The sequence below is a fragment of the Mercenaria mercenaria genome, chromosome 1, assembly GCF_021730395.1.
Source record: "Mercenaria mercenaria strain notata chromosome 1, MADL_Memer_1, whole genome shotgun sequence".
Classification (NCBI taxonomy): Eukaryota; Metazoa; Mollusca; class Bivalvia; order Venerida; family Veneridae; genus Mercenaria; species Mercenaria mercenaria.
The window spans coordinates 98,570,516-98,586,962 of record NC_069361.1 but is presented as its reverse complement, the minus strand read 5'-3'; the positions used below and the strand labels follow the sequence as shown (position 1 = coordinate 98,586,962).

Genomic DNA, 16,447 nt, shown 5'->3' with positions numbered 1-16,447 from the left:
TCTACTGTGAAAAATAGCATAAGACTGCTGTCTGAATACAATGCGACCAAGTGCACAAATTCTTGTATCTCATTACATATCAATATGTAGGTAAAATTACCTCCCGTCATCAGGTTTTCTGCATACACAGTAGAGCAACTCTGTTTTATCATCAACTTGTTTTCTTGCCTTCTTCTGTCTTCCTCTAGTTTTAGACTGTCCTGTGGATTTCTTTGGTGTGAAATAAACAAATGAAGACCTTTTTATCTGAAATTGAAATTTGAACACATTTAGTGTAAAGGTTTCCACAACAGTAAAAAGATCTCTATAGAATAGCTGAGAAGATTATAAAATAAATAGATATGAAGGATAACACTGCTATGTTGACTCATTTTATTCAGTATCTTTTTAAAAACATGTGACTTGGGCCAACATGACAAGCCAATAACAGTGAAAGAATGAACAGCATAGAGTTTTTTGTTTAAACTATAGAATGATTGTGGTTCAAAATGTGAGTACACAATGTAGTTTAGTAATTGCAGAGGTTAAGATTAGTGAAACATACACTGGTGTGATCTTGCACAAAACAAATTTTTCGAACACTGGTGCCAAGTTATTTCAAAATGCACCAATGAATGATAAATTAGCATTTCAGAACAAGAGGGCCATGATGGCCCTGTGTGGCTCACCTGAGTACTAGTGCTCAAAATGATATGATCGTAATGAAATTTCAAGTAAGTCCTATAAGTACTTAAATATAAATAACAAAAATATAAATCCATTTTGATTACAATCAGGAGAGGGAGAGGTAATAAGAAATGAAATAACTCTGGAACCTATGATTGGATCTGACGGGTTTGTCATGAGATCCAAGATTTATTGTTGTTGAAGATATTTTGGAAGTTTGTATCGAATAAAACAATAAATGAAGTATCTATATGGCTGCAAAAGCCAAAATAGCCAATTTTGGACATTTAAGGGGCTATAACTCTGGACCCCATGATGAAATCTGGCCAGTTCAAAAAAACAGGAACAAAGATCTTGTGGTGACACAAGTTGTGTGCAAGTTTGGTTAAAATCAAATCATAAATAAAGCTGCTATTGTGCAGACAAGGTCAAAATTGCTAATTTTGGCCCTTTCAGGGGCCATAACTCTGGAACCCATAATGGGATCTGGCCAGTTCAAGAAAGGAACCAAGATCTTATGGTGATACAAGTTATGTGCAAGTTTGGTTAAAGTAAAATCATAACTGAAACCACTATTGCGCAGACAAGAAATTGTTTACGGATGGACGCACGCACAGACAACGGACAAGAGTAATCACAAAAGCTCACCTTGTCACTATGTGACAGGTGAGCTAAAAAAAAACAAAAACTTGAAAATGTTTATAGCTGAGAAGAATATACATCTCGGCAGGAAGTCGCATAACGCGAATGAACATTTGATAATGACATTTCCCATACAGTTTCTATGAATTACATCTAGCAGTAAACAGACTATTCAGCACAATAAATCAACAGGTTCCAAAAAGAGAGCATAAATACTATCAAACTTTATCTATGATATAACTATAAAGACCATAAATTTGTAATTTGTTACTTCTTACATATATATAATATATATTTATGTAAATATATGTAAGAAGCTTACAGTAGTATTATATTATAGAAGTTCAAAATTCTACTATGTTTCATTTTGATCTTTTCATTTATATACATTTAGCATCTCTTGGCAGAGTATTAAATTACTAGAATAATTATTCTTTTCTATCTCTGCCAATGTTAATGAAACTTGCATTTCCTTGTTGACTTATAGTTGATAGTATTTCTGCCAAGTTTCTTGTATTCCTTACATTATATCTGACTCCAAAATGATATAAATCATGTATAAATAACAATTATTCTTTGCTTACTTATGCACATTGTGCCATTCCAATATAGCATTAAACATTTTCATTAAATTTTATTTCTTTAATTCATACCTTCTTTAAGAAAACGCCCAAAATCAACTAACCAACAGACAGGCAGATGGACAACACCAAAACCTTAAGCCATTGTAGGGGATCATGATCTTTGTACTATTAAGATTTTTAATATTGTTGTAACTTGTTTTTGAAAGTGATAGTTACTGTTGATCTAATTCAACTGTTATTACCTTCCTTCTTTTTCGAGGCTCAACTGTGAAACTTCCAGTAACCTACAATATAGTCAATAAACTGTAAACATCTTTTTTTTTTAAAAATCAGAATTACTTAACAAAATCACTATCTAAATAGAATGTGTCTGTAGGACACAGGATGTGCCCCCAATGTCACAGCTGTCACAAGTAAGAGGAAATAATTCAAATAGCCTTAACAAACAGCTTACATAAGGATTCATTATTCTAGGCCATACTTTTCGAAGTATGAGTATCACAAAAAAACAAACTACTACTTTGGCCACTTCAAGGGCCATGACTCTCAAATAAGTGCTAAGAATCTCAAGAAGAATGCCAAGTGTGCAAGGTCACATTATGATAAAGACTCAAGCAAGGTTTCATGAAATTACATCAGATCAATTTCAGTCGGGCACATAAAACATGAAAATGTGGATTTTTTTAATACTATTTCAAAGGCCATAACTTTGGAAATAGGGGGCTGCCCAGATGAAAGGATTGAGATTCATAGAAGGTTTCATTAATCAATATCAAATACTCGGTCAGACGGATGGACAAGACAAAATCTATTTGCCCCCACCATCATTGCGGGCACAAAAATGTGTACAAATTCTATTACTCTAAATTAATAAAAACTACACTGTATTCAAATTTAGAACGAGCAATGAAAGCAGTGACATTTCTTTCAGAATCTTAATATGAAGAAAGCTATGATTCAGGTTTGACCTAAAATAAGAATTAACTTTAGTTTACGATACTACAGTATAAAGAAGTGAGACAATTAAGAAGTTACTAACACTTGAGTTCTTCTGTTCTTTCATCTTACTCGTTTCTGTTTCAGATTCTGTAAAAAAGCAAAATTACTGTACATGAAGCAAATTAACATAAAGTGTCTGAGGTATAACAAAAATGCAATATCTGCATACTTAGTATGCAATAAATGAGCCAGGGGCCATTAATCCTTTCTAGTCTTTCCAACAATTTGAAATGAAACTTGCTGAGCAACATTCGCCTTTATTGAAACCCTTTAATCCATGCATGACACAATTCTTGACTAAACACTATGTGATTTATACAGTACAGACTAAGTATGGTTGCAGCCATACAATGTTACTGAATGTTTGAATGAAATTAGTTGGTTGCAATGGATGGTGTCAAGGGTCACAAACAAAGCCAGGATGGACAATCACAAAGTTCATTTTGTCACTACATTGTATGTGGCATGTGAGCTAATGTAATGTGACTGCATAGGCATTATGGTTCATTGCAGTCTTTAAATCATTCTTTACTTCTTTAAAAGCCTCACACTTATATGTTAACATACCTGTTTTATTAGAATCACTGCACCCAGGACCTTCAAACTTCACGTGCTGATAGTACTCATTGAGTACACCACCCTTACTGACTTTGGGGTCACCAGGTCAAAGGTCAAGGTCACAGGGGCCAATGTTAACTTTTTGCATGAAGGCACTTTACTAGCGAACCACTGCACCCAGGACCTACAAAATTCACATGCTGATAGTACTCATAGAGTACACGATCCCTACTGACTTTGGAGTCACCAGGTCAAAGGTCAAGGTCACAGGGGCCAATGTTAACTTTTTTACATGAAGGCACTTTACTCACAAACCACTGCACCCAGGACCTTCAAACTTCACATGCTAATAGTACTTATTGAGTACACGGCCCCTATTGACTTTGAGGTCACCAGGTCAAAGGTCAAGGCACTGTGGGGGCATTTGTCACCATTAGTGACAGCTCTTGTTAATAATGAATATGATACATATATCTAGTATATTTTATCAAAAAAATATAAATGTTACCGAAACACCCATGGTGCAGGTAAGGATACTGATTGGCACGGCCATCATGTGAATAAGAAAAATAATAATAATCGGCTCGGCTGTTGTGCTGATAGACACTTCCCCACTTAGTTTTCCCTATATGGCTATAATGGAAAATATTGAAACTCCTGTCCTCAGAAACAGCTGGCACGATTTTGAAATAATGTCAGAGATGTTCCAAACTTCCTAGGCTGACACAAAAACAAGTTAATTCTGGCTGTGAAACTCAGTTTTAATAGCAGTCTAGGGACATCATGGCCCTTGAGATACAAAGTTAACTAGGGAGTATTTCTCTTGGAGCTATTTTATAATAATTATTGATCCTGATGACGGTCTAACTGATTGAAACCGGTAGATTAATAAAAGCAATTTAACTTTGCCCTTGTTTTGACGTGTTGTTCCCTACTACTTTTTTTTGAGAAAATTATTTATTTACTTTAAATTTATACTATTTTCAGGAATGTCAGATGGGCTGAAGATGTATGTAGCAGTGTGTTTGTTATGGGTTGTGCTTTGCCCATCCTTACTGGCTCAAAAGTGCAAGGATTCTGAATTTTTTGATGCAAGTACACAGAAATGTAAAAAATGTTCAACATGCCCTGACCAGTTACTGAGCAAAACTTGTAGTGAAACGAGCGATACTCTGTGTGGGCTCCACATTAACTTCTCATTTTTGGACTCTCAAAGCTCAGGGAATGAGGATGTTGGAGACATAGGAACACCAACAGTTTTACAATCGGATGACGAAGAGAGATATTGGAAGAGCCTAGCATTTGCCTTAATTGCTGTACTAAGTGCTCTGGTGATTCTGACAACTATTGTGGTGATAGTGACCTGCCACCGTGTACGTAACTATACATGGCTATGCAAGGGTGTTACACAGGAACAAGGTATGAATATTTTTAACCTCTGTTCATATTACCTTAAATTGTGATTTAATTTTGCTTGAAAAAAGTGTTCAAAATAAAGTCTCTCATCAAAAGATAAGTTAATCAGCAACAACATGAAAAAAGTTCATCGGAAAGTCCTTTAGGTAAGTGTTGCCTGCCATATGGTATCCTTGTCTAAGTGAGACATAAATACATGCAGTTGGACTGCAGCTTGCAGGGAAGAATACAGCCATGAGCAGTTTGGTTGTGATGAGAAGCAGTTTCCATTAACAATTGTACCAACATACTGTAAGTATAGAATTAATTTGCTGATAATGAATACACTGCAATCAATAATTTTTTTCCAGCATGAGTTAAAGGTTGTTTAAGCTGTTTAAATATGTTAATATATTAATGTAACATAGAAAGCCAATAGTCATGCTGTTCATTCATATATCAGTGGTTTTCAAAATATCTGTGAAACTTTTGAGGGTAAAGGTATCTCAGCTATATGAGGGTATATATTTCTTGTGACAGCTAGAGATTTGTGTTACAGGTGAAGATGCAGAAAGTGGCTATGTAATCATCCATAGATTTATACCACCAACTGCTAGCCCTACAACACCAGGGGCAAGTGGTCAGAACCCATCAGAGACCCACCCATTTATCTCATACCAACCTAGGAACACCAGGTAAGTCTGACAGGACCAGTGGCCAGAGACACACTATTTTTCTTACTCCTGCTGAGGAGCTCAAGGGAAGTTTGCCACCCACTGTAAGCAGTACGCCCTTAGGGGCTAGTGGCCAAAGACATTCCCATTTATCTCATGAAAATGTAAGAATTACAGGAAAGTCTGCCACCTTCTGATAGCTTTACACTCTAAAGGGGTAGGTACATTTTACAGTAACTAAACTGTAGCAAGTGCCACCCAGTTGACTGACTTTGCGAGCATGTTTTTGAGCCAAATCAACCGATTGCTATTAACAGGCAATATTTTTCTAGTAGTTAGAGACAAGTTTAGGGATTTTGATTAGGTTTGTCAATTTATTATTTATGACATCAAGGAGAAATCACTTTCTTGACCATTTTTAGCTCATCTGATTTTTTGAGAGAAAAAATGATGAGTTATTGTCATCACTTGATCGGTGTCGGCGTTGCCTGGTTAAGTTTTATGTTTAGGTCAGCTTTTCTCCTAAACTGTCAAAGCTATTGCTTTGAAACTTGCAACACTTGTTCACCATCATAAGCTGACCCTGTACAGCAAGAAGCAAGAATTATGGGCCCTTTTGGACTTAAAAAATATCAGATTTCTTGGTGAAGTTTTGCATTTAGGTCAAGTTTTCTCCTTAATGGTCAAAGCTATTGCTTTAAAACTGGAGCACTTAATCGCCATTAAAAGCTGACTCTGCACAGCAAGTACCATAACTCTACATTGCTTTTTGCAAGAATTATGGCCCCTTTTGGACTTAGAAAGTCAAGGGTAGGACAATATTTCTATTATACAGAGACAAAAAAATCAGATGAGTGTCTGCACCTGCAAGGCGGTGCTCTTGTTTTTATAGGGTGTGGAGGTAATCAGTTTTACTCAATGTAATAACACACTTATTGGAACTAGGTTCTGTGTCAGTACCACCAATGTAATGTCCTTCTAAATAAGGTACATTATATTATATAGATATTTTGATGTTAATATATGGTTGTTGTTTTTTTTTCAGAAATGGTGCATACAGACCAAAGAGACGACTAATGAATGAGTATGTAGATGATGTGTTTGAGAGTGATGACAGTGGAGGATCACGAACCCTTAGGTTGCCCCTAGCAACCATACCAGAGAAGTCAGACTCTGATAATCCTGAAAGTCCCAACAGCCCCATCAGTCCAAAAAGTTGAGGAGAGTTTATATAGTTGTGGAACTCTGTGTTTTGCAGCAAATGTTTGTGATTTATGTAAAAGTATTACATATTTTTTTACCTTTTAATAGTGGTACAAATACTGTTAAGCACAGATGCTTCTGCAATACTTATTTATATATACCAGAAAAATCAAAATATTATACAGGTGTCATTGATGTGAGAGTTGATATTACTAGTGCTTTAGAATTTACAAAAAAAATGCTTTATTCAAAACTTAATTCTCAACCAAATTGTTTTGTGACATTTATATTAACAGGAATAACTTAATCAGGACCCCCCTCCTCTTTCCTGCCCCCCCCCCCCCCCCCCACACCCCCCACACACACACACACACACACACACACACACAAATAAAACTGGGATGTAATATTTTAGTTATAAGTGCTTCTTGGTGGTGCTTTAGTGTTCAAATCGAAGAAAAATAAATTTCTTAGTGGTGCTAATAGGGTATGTAAATGAGGGAGTTGTGTGTGCAGTTTATTCTGATATAGATGTGTATTATTTGAAAAAGTCTACATTTAACCATGACAAGAACCCAGGGTAGTTAATTAGAATTTAAAACAGATGTATTTGTAGTCTTGTTTACATTTTGTTAGAACCTTAGCCTGCTGGCGGCAAGTGATTCTGCCTTTGCGACCAGTGCAGACCAGGATCAGCCTGCACATCTATGCAGGCTGATCATGGTCTGCACATGCAGTTCACTATTCATTCAATAAATTTTCTGTGAACTCACTTTGAATAATATGTGGAACTCCCAAAATTGAATGATGGACCAGTCCATTTTAGAAATTGAGCGGGCTAAAGGTTAATACATTAAAATACCAATGGCTGGAGGTTGCAAGGGGATAGGCAAATTTTTTTGTCAAAATTTACAAATCACCATATCAATGACATCACTTGAAGTGTAACTTACTACACAACAACGAATTATATGTTTTATGCCCCCGCATTTATGTGAAAATTTCACCCATTGGTCCAGGAAAGAATCCTAAATTTTTATTATTACTCCTTACATGGTTTCTAAGTTGGAGATTTAACCATACTGAGCACACACATCTGTTGTCACTAAGCATTACAGGGACTATTTTATAAGTTGCAATTTGTTATAAACACTGTTGTTCTGTTTTTATCAATAAAATATGTCGATCAACTAACAGAGTATTGATGATTTCAAACATATATGTTACTGAATCTCACCATTGTGGTATAATAATAAATGATCTTTAATGTATATTCATTTACTTACTGTACATTTGCATTTGCCTTTACTCACATTTAATCAGCTGTACATTGGGTAATATTTGTGTTTTATTCTCACTCAGCAGAGTAACCTAGGGTTCAAAACACTTGTGAAAACTGAGCAGTTTAGCAAATTGAGCAGTTTAGCTAAAAAGTATAACCAGCAATGTAGTGAGAATTTTTAACAATAGGAGATATGGTGAAATAAAAGTGATGCAAAAATTGCCCAATGTACAGTATTTTAATATAATTGTGCCATAGAAATAAGTGGAAAGTCAGGGAATAGACTCATTATTCTTGTGCAAGCTGCAGTTTTGTTGTGCTTTATTTCTGAGATTTATTGTCTAGTTGTACATGTATTGATTGTATTTAGTTATGTTTAGATCTATTCACACTGTTTGAGTATAGGGGTAAGGGAGATCACTGTAAGAATAAAGAAAGGATTAGGGAGATGGGAGATCACAGTAACAATATTGTAAAAGGATTAGAGAAAATGGAGATCCATATAAGAGTTGAAAGATGAGGGCGATTTGTATCTGAGAATAATTGTTAGGTTACGAGAAAAAAGGTAGAGCCCTGTAGAGTTAAGAGATTAGGGAGATACAAGAAGCTGTGAAAAGAATGGCGAACGGAAATTATTTTGGACTAATCTTCATGCCAAATGTAGAGATGCCTAGCTACTCGAAAGTCGAACATGATTTGATAATATATTGAAGTGGGCATACCTGTATTTGACTGGCAGATGTCAAGCTATGATTGATTGACACGTGTCATATTTGAAAGCCCAGCAATAAAATCGTCTATATTATTTCGGCCGATTTGTAGACGTAATTTGCCGTTTCCTAGTATTTTATTAGCTCGACTATTCGAAGAATAGTCTAGCTATTCTACTCACCCTGGCGTCGGCGTCGGCGTCGGCGTCACACCTTGGTTAAGTTTTTGCATGCAAGTACATACAGCTATCATTTAAAGGCATATAGCTTTGAAACTTATTTATTCTTTTTCTAGGTCAATTACCAACCTCACTGGGTCAAGTTCCATAACTCTAACATGTATTTTGAGCAAATTATGCCCCCTTTTGGACTTAGAAAATTCTGGTTAAAGTTTTACATGCAAGTTACTATCTCCAAAACTAATGTAGATATTGAATTGAAACTTCACATGTGTCTTCGGGGTTATAAAACTAGTTGATAGCACCAAGTCCCATAACTCTGACCTTTATTTTGGCCAAATTATGCCCCCTTTTGGACTTAGAAAATTCTGGTTAAAGTTTTGCGTGCAAGTACATACAGCTATTACTAAAAGGCATATAGATTTAAAACTTATTTTTTCTTTTTCTAAATCAATTACCTACCTCACTGGGTCAAGTCCCATAACTCTGACATGTATTTTGGCCAAATTATGCCCCCTTTTGGACTTAGAAAATTCTGGTTAAAGTTTTACATGCAAGTTACTATCTCCAAAACTAATGCAGATATTGAATTGAAACTTCACATGTGTCTTCGGGGTTATAAAACTAGTTGATAGCACCAAGTTCCATAACTCTGACCTTTATTTTGGGCAAATTATGCCCACTTTTTGACTTAGAAAATTCTGGTTAAAGTTTTGCGTGCAAGTACATACAGCTATTACTAAAAGGCATATAGATTTGAAACTTATTTTTTCTTTTTCTAGATCAATTACCTACCTCCCTGGGTCAAGTCCCATAACTCTGACATGTATTTTGGCCAAATTATGCCCCCATTTGGACTTAGAAAATCCTGGTTAAAGTTTTACATGCAAGTAACTATCTCCAAAACTACTACAGATATTAAATTGAAACTTCACATGTGTCTTCGGGGTTATAAAACTAGTTGATAGCACCAAGTCCTATAACTCTGACATGTATTTTGGGCAAATTATGCCCTTTTTGGACTTAGAAAATCCTGGTTAAAGTTTTGCGTGCAAGTACATACAGCTATTACCAAAAGGCATATAGCTTTGAAACTTATTTATTCTTTTTCTAGGTCAATTACCAACCTCACTGGGTCAAGTTCCATAACTCTTAACATGTATTTTGAGCAAATTATGCCCCCTTTTGGACTTAGAAAATTCTGGTTAAAGTTTTACATGCAAGTTACTATCCCCAAAACTAATGCAGATATTGAATTGAAACTTAATATGTTTCTTCGGGGTTATAAAACTAGTTAATAGCACCAAGTCCCATAACTCTGATATGTATTTTGGTCAAATTATGTCCCCTTTCGAACTTAAAACTCTTTTGATATTTAACATTTTGGGTAATAATTTCCTGCTTCTGTGACAATATTTCGAATAGTCGAGCTTGGCTGTCTTACGGACAGCTCTTGTTACTTATAAAATAGGATTTTAAAACATTCTGTTTAGTATTACGTTTTATAAAACAAGTCTGCAAACACTTGCAGGGCTCTCACGAGTGGGCGACTTGAGCGAAAAAAGCGCTTTGGAACTTCAGTCTTCGCTCAAAACCAACCTCAAAGCGAAATGCAAGTCACCCGATTTTCTTTGATATCCGCATTCGCTAATTACCGCCACCCGGACTGTTGACAATTTGCACGGTGTCAAAATGAGTGTTGAATACACAGAGACACACGCCGAAAGCATAATTTAAGCTCCGCCTACTTCAGGTACTTGCGAGATTTTCCCGAGAAGTGTGAAAGCGAATCAAATTATCCGATACACCAGAGTAGACTGTGTTTAGCCAATTAGCGCCGCGGTTACGTCTTTGACACTTTGCGTTTAATTGTCATCATGTTCTAGTGCAAAAAAAATGTTTTTATAAAGAAATTGCTGATTAACCATGCGATTAATTGGAATATTGTACACAATTATTTGTTATCTATGGTAAAAGAATGACATGTATGTTGTATTACCTACGTTAAATTGATTTCCATCGATGAATTGATTTGAATACGTATTTCTAGTTTACACAGTTTACTTTCAGTTTCAGTTTTATACGAGCCAGATACTGTTCACCGAGGTGGTGACTCGGTGTTAATAATAAATACTTCATACATCGGCGGGTTAGATTAACAGCATCGGCTTGAATTTTGAAAACGACTTTTTTCAGAATTTTGTAATGAAACAATAACCACTGTATGGGAAATGACCTAACTAAGAAAATGAATGGTCACTTCAATGTTTTTATTTAGAAACAAGAAAATTACAGCCACCTTTCGTATCATTCAACAGCCACCTTTCGTATCACTCAACAGCATTGCGGTAGGAAAAGTCTTCCCACTTCTCTCTAAAGTCTCCCCACTTCTCCCTAAATCAGCTGGAGGGAGAAGTGACTTCTCCCAAAAAATTGAACCTAGCTAGACCCCTGTCTTGAATAATCTTTTCTAGACATATTTTCGCCGAATCTTGGTTATTTAAATGCATTTTATCACACATAAAAATACATTTTAAAATACCGGTACTTTATTTTATTTTGTCGAATAACATCGGCAAATATCGCCAAAATTTCGGGCGATTTGTACACGTAATTTCGCCATTTCCTAAGGAGCTAAAATGTATTTGATTACATACAAAAAAGGATTTACGTTTTATTAAACAAGTCTGCAAAGTTTTGAATAATCTTGGTGAATAATGCCAAATTTTTCTAGACGTACCGGTATTTTTGTCGTATCTTGGTTATTCTTATGCATTTAATTATACAATAAAATATATTTTTAAAAATACCTTATTTTATTTCATTGCGCAACATCGGCAAATATCGGCAAAATTTCTGTTAATTTGTAGACGTAAGTTCTCCGTTTCTAATTCATTTCAATGTGTTTATCACAGAAAAATAATTGTATATAAGCTGATTATATATTTTAAAACTTTAAAACTAAAATGACTGAAGTTTTCATTTTTTTTTTACAAAAAAAAAATCGGCGATTTACCATTTTATTTTTCCCAAAACACATCATGTTCGAAAAATAATGCATTTTTACAAATTTTTGACATTGTTGATACCAAAAAATGACCGCGTCTTATACGAGGCTTAGTGGAAAAGACCCAAGATTGCACGACCAATTTCGGGATGCGTCTTATAAGCGAGTGCATCTTATAAGCGTTTATGTACGGTAGGGAGATTCTTTTGTGTTTAGTTGCGTGATTTTAGCGTTCCCTATAAGATAATGGCGAAGGCAGGTCATGAGGGAAATTTGTATGAGAGTATAGTACGAGATAAAAAAAAGATCCATGTAAGGGAATAGTTACAAAGAAAAGGAAATCCCTGATAGAGTTAAGAGATTATGGAGATCCAAGTTGGAGTGTAGGTAAGAGATGACGGATCCATTTCATTGCATATTAATCATGTGTTCAGCATAATAACTGCCATTTTGTGTAAATTACTTATACATACTCGTATACCCGCTCCTGTATGTCAAACAAGATGCCACTTTTAAACCAATGTGTTCATTGATATTTGGTTAAAAAACGAAAATTGTTCAAGATTTTTATAGAAAGTATTTTGATAAAAATGTTGTCATTGACACAGACTTACTTACATGTTTTAAACTGAGTTTCATTGCCGATGTAGTATCTCTCTATGTATTATAATATTTTTTTGCCCAACTTTTAAGTATCTGAGGATTTCAGAAAATGTTCACACTATGTTTGTGTTAGTGGCTTTAATACAACAATGATAAGCCTTTATATTTGATCTAAAACAACCATTCTATCATGAACAAAGACATGACACCTCAAGTCATCTTATTTCAACATACACGAAAGACATTACCGCCTTTAAACATTCATTTATTTTATAATTAACAAATGCAAGACTTCTCTTAAAAGCCATCTTTTTTAAACAGAAAGAGATGCTCATTTTCTAAAATACCTTGAAAAAAGACATGACTGCCTTCTATAAATGTTTTATTTGATCATTAACAAAGACATTAACCTTCTTAAAACTCATCTTATTTTAACATATTAAAGACATGACCACTTTCTAAAATATCAAAAAAGACATGACTGCCTTCTAAAAGATGTCATATTTTTTCCTGACAGGGAACCATGTTTCTATGCAATTAAGGCAACATCCTCGCATCAATTGAATTTTGATGAACAACTTAGAAAAACTGTTTGAATATTTAATTTTGAATTAAAGTGTTACACTGATACAAAACATTTCAGGATTTTCATGGGTTTATGTCCATTGCCTTTCTCTGGATATGCATTGGTCCGACAGTGAGTTTTAAATTTTTAAGCTATTCATCTTTAATATGTTGTACTAATATTTTAATGGAGGATTTAATTTGATTTTAACCTATTTCATTTTTTCATCATATTTGCATAAAATGCTTCATTTTTTATCTCATTGTTTTATTTATGATCATTCATTTATATCATTTTCGTTCAAGTTTTCTAGTTCTTTTTCTTTTATTTATGTGAGATTTGCACAGTTAAATGGTACCTGAAGTACTTAATCAGGTCAAAATATCTAAACTCTGGTACATCTATTTCCAAACATTAAGTTTAGTACTGGTAGAGAACATGGTACTCGCCGCTGCTCTAGATGCTGCGCACTGTAATTGTGTTATCATACTTCAGAAATATTACCAAAAACTTGTAATCATGCAGGGACAAAACTGTTTTTATATTGCAAGAACAATTCTGTTCATTGGAAAAAACCTAGAACTGTTAAACATGTACATTTTTTCCTTTTTCTCTAGTTAAAATACTATATGATAATTAGAAACAAACCATTATTCATCAATGCCAAACATGTACTGTTTACTGTGTATATGATCATAGAACAATATTGATTGTCGGTTTGTATATATAACAGTAAATCTATGGAAAGTAAATACAACTCTTTTGTTGTTTATATTTTCATCTATTATATACAATGATTGATTGGCTACCTAGGAATCGTATTGTCTGTCTATTTTGTAAGCTAATTTTAAAGTTGTCACCTGAAACACATATGGGCGGTTCCTGCTGAAGACTGTTGGTAATTTGATAGGAGGATAGTGCAAGGTACAGGAGTTGCTCCAATTCCAGAACTAGCCTTATTCTGTAAACCACCATTACATGGGAATCTCATTCAAATGTTAGTAATTTTTAATTGGAGAATATTGGGCTCAAACTTCCTACCCCTGCTATAACAATTGGACCAGTGGATCTGCTCTTTAAAAACAGTTCCATCCATCTTGGCCTTATAAATGTCTGTCTCAGTTGTATTTTGTAACATACTAGTAATAGAATTATCGAAGCATCTGAGCTGGACCTGTATTCATCAATATTTGATGTCTGAAATTTCAACTTTTGAAGTTCAGTTTAATTTGAGAAAGACTTTGTTAGCTCACCTGAGCAATGCTCAGGTGAGTTTTTCTGATCGCTCGATGTCCGGCGTCCGGCGTCTGTCAACATTTAGCTTGTGTATGCGATAGAGGCTGTATTTTTCAATTAATCTTCATGAATGTTGGTCAGAATGATAACCTTGATGAAATCTAGGCCGAGTTCGAAAATGGGTCATCTTGGGTCAAAAACTAGGTCACTAGGTCAAATCAAAGAAAAACCTTGTGTATGCGATAGAGGCTGTATTTTTCAATTAATCTTCATGAATATTGGTCAGAATGATAACCTTGATGAAATCTAGGCCGAGTTCGAAAAATGGGTCATCTCGGGTCAAAAACTAGGTCACTAGGTCAAATCAAGGAAAAACCTTGTGTATGCGATAGAGGCTGTATTTTTCAATTAATCTTCATGAATATTGGTCAGAATGATTGCCTTGATGAAATCTAGGCTGAGTTCGAAAATGGGTCATCTAGGGTCAAAAACTAGGTCACTAGGTCAAATCAAAGAAAAACCTTGTGTATGCGATAGAGGCTGTATTTTTCAATTATTCTTCATGAATATTGGTCAGAATGATAACCTTGATGAAATCTAAGCCGAGTTCGAAAATGGGTCATCTCGGGTCAAAAACTAGGTCACTAGGTCAAATCAAAGAAAAACCTTGTGTATGCGATAGAGGCGGTATTTTTCAATTGATCTTCATGAATTTTGGTCAGAATGATTACCTTTATGAAATCTAGGCTGAGTTCGAAAATGGATCATCTGGGGTCAAAAACTAGGTCACTAGGTCAAATCAAGGAAAAACCTTGTGTATAGGATAGAGGCGGTATTTTTCAATTGATCTTCATGAATTTTGGTCAGAATGATTACCTTGATGAAATTTAGACCAAATTCGAAAATGGGTCATCTGGGGTCAAAAACTAGATCACTAGGTCAAATAAAAGAAAAACCTAGTGTATATAATAGAGGCTGTATTTTTCAGCTGATCTTCATGAAATTTAGCCAGAATGATTACCTTGATAAAATCTAGGCCGAGTTCGAAAATGGGTCATCTGGGGTCAAAAACTAGGTCACTAGGTCAAATCGAAGAAAAACATTGTGTATGCAATAGAGGATGTATTTTTCAATTGATCTTCATGAAATATGGTCAGAGTGATTGCCTTGATGAAATCAAGGTTGAGTTTGAATATGGGTTATCTGAGGTCAAAAACTAGGTCACTAGGTCAAATTAAAGAAAAATCTTGTGTATGCGATAGAGACTATTTTTTTCAATTGATTTTTATGAAATTTGGTCAGGATGATTGCCTTAATGAAATCTAGGTCGAATTTGAATATGGGTCATCTGAGGTCAAAAACTAGGTCACTTGGTCAAATCAAAGAAAAAACTTGTGTATGTGATAGAGGCTGTATTTTTCAATTGATCTTCATGAATTTTGGTCAGAATGATTGCCTTGATAAAATCTAGGTCGAGTTTGAACATGGGTCATCTAGGGTCAAAAACTAGGTCATATCTAAGAAAATGCTTGTTTTATCGCAAGAGACCAATTTTTTGGTCCAATCTTAATGAAAATTGGTCAGAATATTTGTTTCCATGAAATCACTAGGTCCAACATGTTTTACACTGTTATGGTGTGTTTCTTAGGTGAGCGACCTAGGGCCATCTTGGCCCTCTTGTTTATAGTACATTTAGACTGCTTAGAGGGGGCATTCACTCTATGCTAATTTCTGAGAAAAATCAAAACAATCGGCAGTTTAAAGTTAATTGATGACAGGAATCACCTCACTGTGGTAACTAGATAATAGGCATCAAAATAATGTTTAATTTGGTAAATTTGTTTTTGCACACTTTGTGAACTATTTTGGTTTTTGGCTGACCAGTTATTACATAGTGAAAGCCAGTCGCAGAATAGGTTTATGATTCCGGAATCTCACATTTATGCCCCCACCCCTAGAGGGTCCTAAGGAAGAAGGGATGCTCATTGTTGGTAGGTCTGTCTGTCAGTGGATCATTTGCTATCCAGTCAACAATTATGTCTCCCCCCACTGGAGGAGACATATTGTTTTTGCCCCGTCCATCCGTCACACCTCATTTCTGATCAATAACTGGAGAACCATTTGACCTAGAACCTTCAAACTTA

General features: G+C 35.0%; 2 protein-coding genes across 2 annotated transcripts in view; one reads left to right on the top strand and one right to left on the bottom strand.

The window, feature by feature from the left end:
• Positions 1-2,955, bottom strand: part of LOC128549099 (uncharacterized) — a 35,520-nt gene extending 32,565 nt beyond the window's left edge. The window contains exons 1-3 of the mRNA XM_053525363.1: positions 2,932-2,955; positions 2,135-2,176; positions 101-246 (exon numbers count right to left, since the gene is read on the bottom strand). Coding sequence (XP_053381338.1) covers positions 101-246; positions 2,135-2,176; positions 2,932-2,955 — 212 coding nt within the window. The remainder of the gene's footprint in view (positions 1-100; positions 247-2,134; positions 2,177-2,931) is intronic.
• A 1,479-nt stretch (positions 2,956-4,434) lies between these two features.
• Positions 4,435-13,824, top strand: LOC123529209 (uncharacterized). The gene is made up of 3 exons (XM_053518313.1): positions 4,435-4,868; positions 5,404-5,539; positions 6,564-13,824. Exons 1-3 carry the CDS (start codon positions 4,439-4,441, stop codon positions 6,736-6,738), a joined length of 741 nt encoding a protein of 246 aa, XP_053374288.1. The 5' UTR covers positions 4,435-4,438; the 3' UTR covers positions 6,739-13,824.
• The last annotated feature ends 2,623 nt before the right edge of the window (positions 13,825-16,447 follow it).